The sequence below is a fragment of the Mobula hypostoma genome, chromosome 11 (assembly GCF_963921235.1).
Source record: "Mobula hypostoma chromosome 11, sMobHyp1.1, whole genome shotgun sequence".
Taxonomy (NCBI): domain Eukaryota; kingdom Metazoa; phylum Chordata; class Chondrichthyes; order Myliobatiformes; family Myliobatidae; genus Mobula; species Mobula hypostoma.
Window position 1 is genome coordinate 46,779,816 of NC_086107.1, and position 15,527 is coordinate 46,795,342.

Consider the following 15,527-nt stretch of genomic DNA (forward strand, 5'->3'; position numbering starts at 1 on the left):
GATGGTATTAAACAGGAAATTAGAAATGTGTGCAATAAAGGAACAGCAGTTATAATGGGTGACTTCAATCTACATGTAGACTGGGTGAGCCAAATTGGTAAAGGTGCTGAGGAAGAGGATTTCTTGAAATGTATGCGGGATGGTTTTTTGAACCAACATGTCGAGGAACCAACTAGAGAGCAGGCTATTCTGGACTGGGTTTTGAGCAATGAGGAAGGGTTAATTAGCGATCTTGTCGTGAGAGGCCCCTTGGGTAAGAGTGACCATAATATGGTGGAATTCTTCATTAATATGGAGAGTGACATAGTTAATTCAGAAACAAAGGTTCTGAACTTAAAGAGGGGTAACTTTGAAGGTATGAGACGTGAATTAGCTAAGATAGACTGGCAAATGACACTTAAAGAATTGACTGTGGATATGCAATGGCAAGCATTTAAAGGTTGCATGGATGAACTACAACAATTGTTCATCCCAGTTTGGCAAAAGAATAAATCAAGGAAGGTAGTGCACCCGTGGCTGACAAGAGAAATTAGGGATAGTATCAATTCCAAAGAAGTAGCATACAAATTAGCCAGAGAAAGTGGCTCACCTGAGGACTGGGAGAAATTCAGAGTTCAGCAGAGGAGGACAAAGGGCTTAATTAGGAAGGGGAAAAAAGATTATGAGAGAAAACTGGCAGAGAACATAAAAACGGACTGTAAAAGCTTTTATAGATATGTAAAAAGGAAAAGACTGGTAAAGACAAATGTAGGTCCCCTGCAGACAGAAACAGGTGAATTGATTATGGGGCGCAAGGACATGGCAGACCAATTGAATAATTACTTTGGTTCTGTCTTCACTAAGGAGAACATAAATAATCTTCACAGAGGGTCCAGTGAGATGGAGGAACTGAGTGAAATACATGTTAGTAGGGAAATGGTGTTAGGTAAATTGAAGGGATTGAAGGCAGATAAATAACCAGGGCCAGATGGTCTGCATCCTAGAGTGCTTAAGGAAGTAGCCCAAGAAATAGTGGATGCATTAGTGATAATTTTTCAAAACTCATTAGATTCTGGACTAGTTCCTGAGGATTGGAGGGTGGCTAATGTAACCCCAATTTTTAAAAAAGGAGGGAGAGAGAAACCGGGGAATTATAGACTGGTTAGCCTAACGTCGGTGGTGGGGAAACTGCTGGAGTCAGTTATCAAGGATGTGATAACAGCACATTTGGAAAGCGGAGAAATGATCGGACAAAGTCAGCATGGATTTGTGAAAGGAAAATCATGTCTGACGAATCTCATAGAATTTTTTGAGGATGTAACTAGTAGAGTGGATAGGGGAGAACCAGTGGATGTGGTATATTTGGATTTTCAAAAGGCTTTTGACAAGGTCCCACACAGGAGATTAGTGTGCAAACTTAAAGCACACGGTATTGGGGGTAAGGTATTGGTGTGGGTGGAGAATTGGTTAGCAGACAGGAAGCAAAGAGTGGGAATAAACGGGACCTTTTCAGAATGGCAGGCGGTGACTAGTGGGGTACCGCAAGGCTCAGTGCTGGGACCCCAGTTGTTTACAATATATATTAATGACTTGGATGAGGGAATTAAATGCAGCATCTCCAAGTTTGCGGATGACACGAAGCTGGGTGGCAGTGTTAGCAGTGAGGAGGATGCTAAGAGGATGCAGGGTGACTTGGATAGGTTGGGTGAGTGGGCAAACTCATGGCAGATGCAATTTAATGTGGATAAATGTGAAGTTATCCACTTTGGTGGCAAAAATAGGAAAACAGATTATTATCTGAATGGTGGCCGATTAGGAAAAGGGGAGGTGCAACGAGACCTGGGTGTCATTATACACCAGTCATTGAAAGTGGGCATGCAGGTACAGCAGGCGGTGAAAAAGGTGAATGGTATGCTGGCATTTATAGCGAGAGGATTCGAATACAGGAGCAGGGAGGTACTACTGCAGTTGTACAAGGCCTTGGTGAGACCACACCTGGAGTATTGTGTGCAGTTTTTGTCCCCTAATCTGAGGAAAGACATCTTTGCCATAGAGGGAGTACAAAGAAGGTTCACCAGATTGATTCCTGGGATGGCAGGACTTTCATATGAAGAAAGACTGGATGAACTGGGCTTGTACTCGTTGGAATTTAGAAGATTGAGGGGGGATCTGATTGAAACGTATAAGATCCTAAAGGGATTGGACAGGCTAGATGCAGGAAGATTGTTCCTGATGTTGGGGAAGTCCAGAATGAGGGGTCACAGTTTGAGGATAGAGGGGAAGCCTTTTAGGACCGAGATTAGGAAAAACTTCTTCACACAGAGAGTGGTGAATCTGTGGAATTCTCTGCCACAGCAAACTGTTGAGGCCAGTTCATTGGCTATGTTTAAGAGGGAGTTGGATATGGCCCTTGTGGCTACAGGGGTCAGGGGGTATGGAGGGAAGGCTGGGGCGGGTTCTGAGTTGGATGATCAGCCATGATCATAATAAATGGCGGTGCAGGCTCGAAGGGCCGAATGGCCTACTCCTGCACCTATTTTCTATGTTTCTATGCTTCTATTTCATTTCAGTACTATAATTTTTTTAAAAAACAAGGCTATTGATGCACTCAGTATGCCAGTGTAGAATTAATCATTTCGTTCTCATTCAGATTATTTTCCTTCTGAGAGGTTAAGGCTGAAATTGTACATTTATTCAAATATATTTTACAATTAATCCCGAAACAAATTTAGCCAAGATTCAGAGCATCATGTTGTTCTTTACTAATTAAGCTTGTCCAATAATTAAATTCGTGATCTGAACGGTAAAGCACAGAGTGAAAAAAATCAACTATTTCCTTCCATAACATTGTAGTGACTAAAGATCTCAAGTATTGTATTAGCTGCGATACTATTTTGTATGATCAGAAAAGGTACTGTGAAAGTGCTAAGTTCCTCCAGCATTTTGTGTGTTGCTCTGGATTTCCAGCATCTGCAGAATCTCTTCTGTTTATTACTATAAAAATGCAATTTCTCAATTTGTGGTAAGAAATCAGCAAGTCAGGCAGCATCTGTAGAGGAGAATATAATGTACAATCAATGTTTTATGATGAGACCCTTCATTCAAAGCCAAAACATGTAATGCTTATTGCCTTCTATAGATGCTGTCTGACTTGCTGATGTCCTCCAGCATTTTGTGTGTGTTGCTTAAGATTACCAGTATCTACAGAATCTCTTGTATTCATGATTTCCCAATACTCTTGCTCAAAGAAAATAAACTATTGTTACTTCTATTCTCTCATGTTGTGTATCAATACGAGAGTGTACAAATGACATTGACATGGCATGACAATACTAGGTGTTCAGGGGGTTCATGATTGGTCAGGCCTGATTAGGCTGAATCTCATTCAGATGGAATTGTTATTACACACCGGCACTGAAACCCCTCTTGGGAGTTAATCCCATACAATATGAGCCATCTCTCACATATGCTCTCCGTGCCATTCTATGCTGCATGGAGATGTTTGGGGCACAGGCTGCTCCTGCACATATTCTACTTCCTCAGCCCAATCTGGAATTCAGATGGCTGAGTGGAAGAAGCTGTTCCTGAAACTGAGTTTGTGGCTTCAGGCTTCTCCACCTGCCCCCTGGTGGTAGTAATGATAAGAGGGACTGTCCTGGGTGGTGGGAGTCCTTAACGATGGAGGTCACCTCTTTGAGGCACCACCTTTTGAAGATGTCCCAGGGTCTTATAGTTTGGGACTGAGAGGGAAATGGATCAGCCATGATAAAATGGCAGAGCAGACTTCATGGGCCAAATGGCCTAATCATGCTGCTACATCTTATGGTCTTATGTCGTCGATGGTGAGGAGGCTAGTGCCCATGATGGAGCAGGCTGAGTTTACAACCCTCTGCAGCTTTTCCTGATCCTGTGTTTTGGCACCTCCATACCAGACTGTGAAGTAACCAGTCAGAATGCTCTCCAGCACATATCAGTAGACATTTTCTCAAGTCTTTGTGACATTAAAAATTTTCCTTAAACTCCTAATGAAATATAGCCACTGGCATGCTTTCTTCTTATTTACATCAATACGTTGGGCCAAAGATAGATCTTCAGAGTTGTTGACATCTAGAAACTTGAAACCACCTACCATTTCCACTGCTGACCCCTCCACGAGGACTGGAGTGTGTTCTTCATCCTTCCCCTTCCTGAGGTCCACAGTCAATTCCTTGGTCTTACTGATATTGAGAGCAAGGTTGTTGTGCAAAACTACATCAACACCAGATGATGTTTATACATTCCTCATCCTTCAACTTTGGCAAGGAATCTCATTCCTGACCCAAAATATTAAGTGATTTCTCTTTCTGCAAATGTTGTTTGTTTTGTGTTCCAGTATCTCCACTTTTATTTGTTTTCTCTCAGAACAAAAAAAACCCAAAGGAAGACAGATTTGCTTGTCATCTAACAGACACATGAAGTATGAAAGGTTTCACCACTTGATTTCCTTTACGTATTTCATGCCTGCACTTGGGAGCTCCCAAGACTTGACTAGAGAGCCAGAATATGGTACCAGCAGGGCTACAGTGTTGCTGAACATCAGACACCCTTGAGTTTTATCAACAGCATGATTGCTACCACTGGTATTGGTATGTGACAATAACACCAACACCAAGATGTAGTGAAAAGATTTTGTTTGGAAGCCATCCAGACATATCATTCCATAAATAAGTATATTCAGGTTGCAAAAATAACAGAATGCATTTTATAGTCATGTATTTAGATAGGTCAAGTGCAGGCAAACAAATGAAGAACAAGAGCCAGACTGGGTAGATTGGTTACGGATTGCCAGTAGAAAGGTCTCAGCGCCAGCTAATGTTAAAAATTCCCATCACGGAACGGAGGGGTCCCTGGCGGGCTCTGGTCACAGGTTTTATTTTGGTAAAGGGTCGAGCATGAGAGGCGCTGGATCGGCAGCAGTCGCCGCCTCCCGAAGCGCTGAATGATTCTCTCTCTCTCCGAGGATGAGCAGGGTCACCGTCACCCCGCAGCCTCGTTTCCTGGACACCGCTTTCCGCCCACCTCTGTAAGACTGCAGCCTCAGTTTTCGATACGTTCTTACAACATTAAGGGCAATGCAATGTATACGGCCAGTCTTGCGGAGACGGTGCTTGACAAGACAGTATGGTTAAATTAAAACATATTCTATGATGATGGGTATTTACCCGAACAAACCACGTGAAGAATACGAAAGTGAAAACAGTTGTTTTTCCATCTGAAATGGCGGCGAAGCTGGGTTTTTCTTCCAGCCGCGCTTGGGCGAGGTCGCGGCGATACCGGTGGTCAGGGGCTTCGGGACCCCTGGTGTTGTTTCTGATTGTTGTGTGGTTCACCCCTGCGGCAGGTAAGGTGTCAGAGTGCGGTTACTCCTCTCCTCTGGGTAAAGCAGATTTAAACGGCGGGGCATAAAATGGAGTCTGGCTAAGGTTTCCTTTAAAAGAACATTCTCGAGAATCGTACAAAAAAGCTTAAAACTTTTGTAGTCTGTTCATAGGCGGCCTTAAGCATCTGCGGGCCCGTTTCAAGAGTTAATGTGGGGCCCTACCCCCGCTTCTCAAAAAAAAAGAAAGGAAAAAATCGAATATTCAAGTTGGTTTGCATCAATAATAGTATAATTTCGGACTTAAACGTTGATGCATTATATGCACTTTCAGCATAATGGACACACAGCTCAACATAATCCAAACAATTCTCTTAATTAAAAACTGAAACAATGACATTTTTTGCTTTGGAGAAGCCTCGCCCTTTTCAGCAACTATGTGTTAGGTATCAGCTGACATAAGAACAGCTTAAACAATTTCCCTCAAATTAAATTAATAAGAAAAGCAATGTCATATTTAATGAAAATTCACACTTTATTTATTCAATGAACATTGTCTGAAAGTTAACTACTGGATGTTTATAACAAAACTGCGTCTCGCGCTCTTTCAGCACCACGGACAGCTCCGTAAGGCCTGGAGCGCGAACAGGAGTGTGTGTGTGTGTGTGTGTGTGTGTGTGTGTGTGTGTGTGTGTGTGTGTGTGTGTGTGTGTGTGTGTGCGCGCGCGCGAGAGAGAGAGAGAGAAAGACACTGACACTACGATTTGTGGAAACACCGCCTAATCGCCTATACAGATTTTGAGTGAAATTCATGGTTTATTTTATTACTTTAATTATAAACTTTATTTCTGCTAAAAATGTGTTAAAAGACTTACCACTAGAACTTCACCACCCTCCTGTGCTTGACTGCTGAGAATGAGCTCATCCTTGTCCAGCGATCTTGTTATTTCATGCTCAGTTGATATCTGAGCAAGAGCTGACAGACGCTCCTGGAGCATAGTTGTCCTCAGATGCGTTTTGATGAGCTTTACCTCGAAAATCTTCTCTCTCCGCTCGCTGCAGTCACAGGCTCTGTCAGCATGAGTCTTAGAGCAATGGTGAGGTTAGGATACATTTCAACCAGATTGTTGCTGTAAATGTAGCTCAGAATCTGCAAGCCAGTGGTTTCTTTTGCAAGCACGGCACTGACAGCAGCCGAAACCTCGCGCAAAAGGTCCTCAGCATCCACATTACCAAGTGTCCTCTCTCCATGTTTACGCAGCTGTCTTTCAGTGTGCGACTTTGGATGGCTTTTTTAATTTCCTCTCTTCCATAAATGAAGCCAAACAGACTGTAAAATGACTCCATCAGCTTGAAGTGCTCACTAATGCCTGTGATGGCAGAGTCCACCAGTGGAAGGAAAAGTTCTCTCTGGTACCGTTCCTCGGGTGCCACTGTCAGGGAAAGATCTGCACTTTGGGGGCTCGTACTGGAACTGGCATTCTAGTTTTCTGATTCGTGCGATTGGAAAGACCATTGACATCCCTACCTCTTCAGCTATGTCTCTGGCATCTGTTAGGGTGGATGAAAGGCCGTTCTCTCTGTATTCCTTTAGAAATTTCAGAACATATTCCACCTCGCGCTGTAGCAGATCAATTCCCACTTGTGAGCTGTGGAGCAGCTTGCTGACTTGACTCACCTCATGTAAAACGTTGTACCAGATGATAACAGTCAGCGTGAATTTCCATGACACGATCTCCTGTTCTAGGCCTCTGGCTGCAGATGTGGTTTCACTGTCACCTTTCTGTGTGGCATGTTCAATCAGTGACAGGAGCACATTGCCAACATCGGGAAGCTGGTCGCGCAGGACTTTCACACTTTCCACGCGGCACTCCCATCGTGTGTTGGATATGGCCTTGATGGTCATCTGTGGCACGTTCTTGAAAAGCTCCCATCTCTGTGTCGATGAGCTGAATAGATTAGATTATGAGGACACGCAGTCATCTTTTTTAATTTTCGAAATGATTACATAGAATGATAATATCTACCCTCCTCCCTCCCCTTAACCCTACCCCCGATATATATCCCTACCTGAAAAAAAAGAAAAAGAAAGAAGAAAGAAGACCTGCCTAGATATTGGAAAGTTTCCACATGCTCCATGGGATTCAAAATAAATTTAGTATATTTATTTATTACTTTCCCCAAGGGACCAACATCTTTATCATCGGAGCAACTAAATATGCCATCCTATCTTTTGTAAATATGGGTGCCAAATATTCAAAAATGTGTCATATTTATCTCTTAAATTATAAGTAATTTTTTCGAGTGGAATACAACTAGAAATTTCATTATTCCAACGATCCATACCTAAATACGAATCTGATTTCCAAGTAACTGCTATAGCCTCCTTGACTACCGCCAATGCAATTTTTATAAATTCTTTCTGATATTTATTCAGTTTAAGTTTTGGTTTTATCCCTTCAATATCACCTAATAGAAATAATATAGGGTTATGTGGAAGTTGAGTTCCAGTAATTTGTTCCAATAAAACTCTTAAATTTATCCAAAAAGGTTGAATTTTGGAACAAGACCAAATAGAACGTAAGAAAGTACCAATTTCTTGATTACACCAAAAGCATTGATCAGATAAGTTTGAATTTAATCTATTTATTTTTTGCAGTGTAATATATAATTGGTGTAAAAAATTATATTGTACTAATCTAAGTAGAATGTTTATTGTATTTGTCATGCTGTCAAGACACAGTCTTGACCATTTGTTTCATCGATATTAATATTCAGATCTGTTTCCCATTTTTGTTTTGACTTGTGGATTCCTTGTTTAATTGTCTGTTTTTGTATCAAATTATACATAAAAGAAATAATTTTAAAAATTTTTCCTTTTTGAATTAAAATTTCAATTTCATTGGGTTTTGGCAAAAACATTGTTTGACCCAGTTTGTCTTTTAAATAAGCCCTTAATTGAAGGTAACAAAAGAAAGTGTTATTTGATATTTTATATTTATTCATTAATTGTTCAAATAACATCAATATACCTCGTTCATAACAGTCTCCTATAGATCTAATCCCTTTTTGGTACCAACTATATAAAAGTTGATTATCCATCGTAAAAGGAATAAGTCTGTTTTGCATCAAAGGCCTCCTTGCTAATAAAGATTTCTTTATTTTATTATCAATGTTTATCTTATTCCATAGATCAATCAAATCTTTTAATATAGGAGATTCTTTCTTTTCCCGTATCCATTTAGATTCCCATTTATATATAAAATCTTCAGGTGTATTTTCTCCTATTTTATCTAATTCTATTCTAATCCATGCCGGTTTATGTTCATCAAAGAAAGATGCAATAAATCTAAGTTGATTTGCTTTATAATAATTCTTAAAGTTTGGAAGTTGTAACCCTCCTAACTCAAATTTCCATATCAATTTTTCCAATGATATTCTTGACATGTTACCTTTCCAAAGAAATTTTCTCACACATTTATTTAACTCTTGAAAAAATTTCTGTGGCAATTGTATTGGTAATGTTTGAAACAAATACTGTAATCTAGGAAATATATTCAATTTTACAACGTTGACTCTACCCACTAATGTTATTGGTAGTATCATCCATTTGTCAAGATCTTCTTGAATTTTTTTCAATAGTGGTAAATAATTAAATTTATATAAATTCTTTACATCATTATCAAGTCTTATACCTGAATACTTTATACCATTTACCGGCCACCTAAATTGGGTTACTAATCGACATTGGCTATAGTCTCCTTTAGTAAGAGATAAAATTTCACTTTTATTCCAATTTATTTTATACCCTGATAGTTTCCCATATTCATCCAATCTAGAAGATAATTTACATAACGAATGCTGTGGGTTTGTTAAGTAAATCAAAACATCATCAGCAAATAGATTAATTTTATATTCCTCCTGATTAACTCTAAAACCCTCAATATCAGAATCAATTCTAATTAGTTCTGCTAATGGTTCTATTGCCAATACAAATAAAGCAGGTGATAATGGACAACCTTGTCTGGTTGACCTTTTTAACGGGAATGGTGTTGAAATTTGACTATTTGTCACTACTTTAGCATTAGGGTTAGTATTTAAAGTTTTAATCCAGTTTATAAAAGGTGTTTCTAACCCATATTTTTCTAATACTTTAAATAAAATATCCCATTCCAATCTATCAAATGCTTTTTCTGCATCCAAGGCTACTACTATACTCATCTCCTCCCTTTTTTGTGCCAAATGGATTATACTGAGTAGCCGAGTTACATTATCTGCCAATTGTCTATTTTTGATAAATCCTGTTTAGTCCATATGTATTAATTTTGGTAAATATTTTGATAATCTATTCGATAAAATTTTTGCTATTATTTTATAATCCGTGTTCAATAAAGAAATAGGCCTATATGATGCTGGTTTTAAAGGATCTCTATCTTTTTTTTGGCAATACTATTACAATCACTGCTGAGAAAGATTCTGGGAGTTCATGTATTTTTTCCGCTTGACGTATTAACTCCATAAAATTCAGGTGGAAAACCATCCTCTCCTGGAGATTTATTACTTCAAAGTGATCCTAACGCTTCTTCAACCTCTTTTAATGTAAAAGGCATATCTAATCCCTTCTGTTCTTCCAAATTCAATTTTTGAAGAGTTACTTGTGATAAAAAACCTTTCTATCTCATTAACATCATTTTGTGATTCCGATTCATATAATTCAGAATAGAAACTTTTGGAGGTTTCATTAATTTCTAAAGGTTTATAAGTAATTTTATTTGCACTTGTTCTAATTGCATTTTATCGTTTTGGAAGCCTGTTCTGTTTTCAACTGCCAAGCAAAAATTTTGTGTGCTCTCTCACCTAACTCATAATACCTTTGCTTAGTTCTCGTGATTGCTTTTTCCATTCTATATGTCTGAAGCGTATTATATTGTAACTTCTTATTGACAAGTTGCCTTCGTTTTTCTTCAGTCATATGTCTTTGAGATTCTTTTTCTAATTTTGCAATTGTCATGGTCCGGATCGGGTCCCTTTAAATTTACCTTGTTTATGTTACGATCTGGACCATTGATTCCCTGTTTTCCCGTGCCCTCGACTTTGGTGATTAGAAGGAATTAACCCTCGGCTGAACCGGTAGTTTATAGTCTCCGGCTTTCAGCCGTTCGGTGTGGGAGCGTCTTCAAAGTCTGCAAAGTCACGGTGTGCCAATGTCATCTGGCCGGAGCAAGCCTTGTCTCCGCCCGCAGCGAGTGTCGGTAATCTGCCTTTCCTCACTGGAGCAACCCTGTCCAGCTACCTCGCCAAAGTGAGCCTGCAAAGTTTCCTCATCAAGGTGGGTCCATCAGTTAACCCGTCAGAGAGAATCAAGAACCGCTGTCTACTGTTCTCAGGCCGAGTCAAGAGCTCGGCGCTACCCGGAGGTTCCAAGCACCACGTCCTGGCTCCGGGCGGCATCCAAGTACCACGTCCATGTCCTGGCTCCGGGCGGCATCCAAGTACCACGTCCACGTCCTGGCTCCGGCGGCATCCTAGTACCACGTCCACGTCCTGGCCCTGGCGGCGTTCAAGTACCACGTCAAGTCCTGGCCCTGGCAGCATCCAAGTACCACGCCAGGTCCTGGCTTTGGCGGCGTCCAAGTACCACGCCACGTCCTGGCTCCGGCGGCGTCCAAGTACCACGTCCACATCCTGGCTCCGGCGGCGTTCAAGTACCACGTCCACATCCTGGCTCCGGCGGCGTCCAAGTACCACGTCCACATCCTGGCCCTGGCGGCGTTCAAGTACCACGTCAAGTCCTGGCCCTGGCGGCGTCCAAGTACCACGTCCACGTCCTGGCCCTGGCGGCATTCAAGTACCACGCCAGGTCCTGGCCCTGGCGGGATTCAAGTATCATGTCAAGTCCTGGCCCTGGCGGCATTCAAGTACCACGTCCACGTCCTGGCTCCGGCGGCGTCCTAGTACCACGTCAAGTCCTGGCCCTGGCGGCGTCCAAGTACCATGCCAGGTCCTGGCTTTGGCGGCGTCCAAGTACCACGTCCACGTCCTGGCTCCGGTGGCGTCCTAGTACCACGTCCAAGTCCTGGCCCTGGCGGCATTCAAGTACGACGTCAAGTCCTGGCCCTGGCGGGATTCAAGTATCATGTCAAATCCTGGCCCTGGCGGCGTTCAAGTATCATGTCAAGTCCTGGCCCTGGCGGCGTCCAAGTACCACGTCCACGTCCTGGCTCCGGCGGCGTCCTAGTACCATGTCAAGTCCTGGCCCTGGCGGCATTCAAGTACGACGTCAAGTCCTGGCCCTGGCGGGATTCAAGTATCATGTCAAATCCTGGCCCTGGCGGCGTTCAAGTATCATGTCAAGTCCTGGCCCTGGCGGCGTTCAAGTATCATGTCAAGTCCTGGCCCTGGCGGCTTCCCAGTTCTGAGTCTAGTCCTGGCCCTGGTGGTCTGTGATTCCTGTCCTACCCCCTTGTCTGAATCCCTTCTCTGCCCCTCTGGCCTCTAGCCCTCGTCTGCAGCCCCCGCCTGCACTTTAGTCTAGTTCCATCACCAGAGCTAGATAGGTACTGTCTGGTGTTCATTCGTGTTGATCTTGTCTTGTCTTGTCCTCACCTCCATGGGGTAAGTCTGGCCGTCTTGCCGTTGCCCCGCGGGGAGTCATGTCTTCTCCTGTCCTGTCCTCGCCTCCATGGGGTAAGTCAGGCCGTCTTGCCATTGCCCCACGGGGAGTCGTGTCTTGTCTTGTCCTTGTCCCCTGGGGTAAGTCAGGCTGTCTTGCCGTTGCCCTGCGGGGGGGTCATGTCTTGTGTCTTGTCCTCGCCTCCGTGGGGTAAGTCAGGCTGTCTTGCCGTTGCCCCACGGAGGGTCATGAGTCCCAGCCCTATGTCCTGTACCCAAGGAGGGGTCCCGGCTCTCTGTTCTGTGTGCGAGTCCCAGCCCTATGTCCTGTACCCAAGGAGGGGTCCCGGCTCTCTGTTCTGTGTGCGAGTCCCAGCCCTATGTCCTGTACCCAAGGAGGGGTCCCGGCTCTCTGTTCTGTGTGCGAGTCCCAGCCCTATGTCCTGTACTCAAGGAGGGGTCCCGGCTCTCTGTTCTGTGTATGTGTCCATGGTTCCATGTACCTGCTCTCCTGTGACCGAGGCTCTGTTTTCCATGTTCCTCCTCTCCCTAGCCCAAGTCATACCCATTCCTGGTTCTTGGGTCCGAGCCCGAGGCAAGACCCAGGTACTCTAACCTCTTCATGTCTCCTCTAGTTCTGGGAGCCGTTTCCGAGTCCAAGCCCAGACCCTTGGTCCCAGCCTAGTCGTAGTCCTCAGTCCTTATCCTGTTCGCTATTCCTGCTTCTGTCTTGCTCTCCTGGTATCGTACAATAAACTAAACCCAAGTAACCTCACAAGAAGTGTCTTGCATTTGGGTCCACCCTTGTTTCCAATGCCCCACCACTGTGAGAGTAATCTCTTTTTCCAATTGATCTAGTTCTGCCATATATTCTTTCTTAATTTTAGATGTATGACTTATTATCTGACCCCTCAAGTATGCTTTCATCGCATCCCATAGTATAAATTTATCATCCACTGAATGAGAGTTTGTATCCAAAAAAAATTGGATCTGTTTTTTCATAAAATCACAACAATGTTGACGTTTAAATAATGTTGAATTAAATCTCCATCTATAAGTCACTTCTTCCATATCAGTCATTATTATTATCATTAATAAAGGAGAGTGATCTGACAATATTCTTGCTTTATATTCCATATTTTTCACTCTGTGTTGAATATTGATTGATAATAGGAAAAAATCTATCCTTGAGTAAGTTTTGTGTCTATTAGAATAGAACGAATAGTCTCTTTCTTTGGGATTGATGCTTCTCCATTTATCAATCAAATTTAAATCTTTCATCAATGATAAAGTTAGTTTTACTACCTTCGATTTTGTAACAGCCTTAGTTGATCTACCTAAGACTGGGTCTAGGCAAAAATTAAAATTTCCTCCTATTAATATTTTTTCATGTGCATCAGCCAAGTTCAAAAAAGGTTCTTGTATAAATTTTGTATCATTTTCATTTGGTGCATAAGTATTCATGACAGTCTATAATTCGGAAAAAAGTTGTCAGTGTATAATCATATATCTCCTCGCAGAATCGATTATTACATTTTGTATTCTAATTGGTAACTGTATTCTAATTGTATTCTAATTGCTACTCCCCTCGCTTTTGAATTAAATGAAGCTGCAACAACACTACCCACCCAATCTCTCTTTAATTTCTGATGGTCTGCTTCTGTTAGATGTGTTTCCTGCAAGAAGGCTAAATCTTCCTTCATTTTCTTAAATATGTGTTAAGATTCTTTTCTTTTCACCGGTCCATTAAGCCTATTAACATTAAAAGTCAAAAAATTCAATAAATTAGTCATTATTCTTAACAAAGTTACTCCAATCTAAAGCATTACTTAACATCTTAACTCTCATAGTTCCTTGGGGAATCTCTTTAAACTTCACCATGTTGCTATGTGTTTCCCTCCCAATCATCCAGGCAAAAAGAAAGAAATTAAAGATAGATATAACACAAAAAGAAAAATAACAAAATACCCCCGTACTAATGTTGTGAATGAAAAAAAAGCACAACACTACCCCCCTCCATTTTGCAGGTCATGGCTATAGCCACGCTTGCACACATGAATTCCGTAGCGGTTGGTCAGTATTTCTTCCAGCTCCCCCATAACAAAAAAATTGTATATATATAGAAAAATTAATGTCACTATTCCCAACTAATATTCTTCAAACTTTAACCTTTCTTCCCCTCTATCATATAATTAATAATATACTTATATATTCTTTCGCCTTTAAGAATCCACCAAGTCTATTCCTTGACCAAATCTTCATCTTTAATCCATCTCACTCCCTTGGGTTTGTTCTTGTATCTTCGAAGAATCTCGCACAAACTCCTCCGCTTTCTGGTAATCGTCAAAAAATCTTTTTTCTCCGCCAGCCAAAAAATCTTCAAGGTTGCAGGATAACGCAGTACAAATTGATAACCATGATCCCATAGGACTTTTTTCACTGGATTAAATTTCTTTCTTCTCTTCAAAAGTTCATAACTTATGTCAGGGTAGAAAAAAATTTTGTTCCCTTCTATCATCAATGGCCCTTTTCTGTTCTTGGCAGCTTGGGCAGCCACCTGTAGAATCCTTTCTTTGTCTTGAAATCTTAAACATTTTACTAAAATTGATCGTGGATATTGGTCATCTTCTGGTTTTGGTCTTAGAGCTCTACGTGCCCATTCAATTTCAATTGATCGGTCTCCCTCTTTCATTTGCAAAGTTTCCGGGATCCATCTTTGAAAAAATTCTGTTGGATTGTCTCCCTCTGTACCTTCTTTAAGATCAACAATCTTAATATTATTTCGTCTACTAAAATTTTCCAGCACGTCCACTTTTTCCAACAGTCAATTTCTTTCCGTTTTCCAGACAAGCGTATCATTTTCTGTTTTTTCCACTCTGTCGTTAATATGTTCTATTGTTCTTTCCAACTTTTGAAGTTTCTTATCCATTTTCTCCTGTCTTTTCATAGCTTTATCATAGCTCAGCTTCATGTTTCTAATCTCTATTTTTCATCCTTTTAATTCAATCATTACTTGCAATAAAGCCTCTTTTATGTCTCCATCATATCCTTTACTTTAGTCGCTTCCAGTTCTTCCTCCTCTTCTTCATCTGTGTTCTCTGCGGAATCCAATTCTGACTCTGAGTCACTTTCGCTTGCAGTGGCCGTCAGTTCTTGTAGTTTGAGTTGTATCGATTTGCGCATGCCTACTTGTCTGCGCATGCGCAAGTCCAGCATCTTCTTCCCAGGGACCGCTACCGCCGCCATTGCTCCCTGTTCTTCTTCGCCAGAGATAAAATGTGTCTCCTCAAAAGGAGGTCCAACCCGAGTCCGAGGTTCCATCGCTGCAGTAGGCCTTTATTTCTTCCCGTCTCATGGTGACTTCACAACAGGAGACTTCTTCTGTTGCAATTTACGAGGCATATCGTAAAATAGTCTTGAGAAGTTTATAAGTAGTTTTCGGAAAGTATTTATTAACTTCTCTTTGTTTAAACGGTACTTTGCTGATTTTTTACAGGAGAGATGGATTCATACATCTCAATCCCACGTCATCACGTGACGTCCCCCTACAGTCATCTTTTATTGTCATTTAGTAATACAT

The 15,527-nt window shown here is 41.6% G+C and overlaps 1 protein-coding gene across 7 annotated transcripts in view; it reads left to right on the forward strand.

Annotated features, from left to right (window-relative positions):
• Positions 1-5,021: 5,021 nt before the first annotated feature.
• LOC134353705 (uncharacterized) overlaps positions 5,022-15,527 on the forward strand; it is a 66,880-nt gene continuing 56,374 nt past the window's right edge. For all 7 annotated transcript variants that reach the window (XM_063061984.1, XM_063061985.1, XM_063061986.1 and 4 more), the window contains exon 1: positions 5,022-5,359. In XM_063061984.1, the coding sequence (XP_062918054.1) occupies positions 5,236-5,359 (124 nt within the window). In that variant the 5' untranslated portion in view covers positions 5,022-5,235. The remainder of the gene's footprint in view (positions 5,360-15,527) is intronic.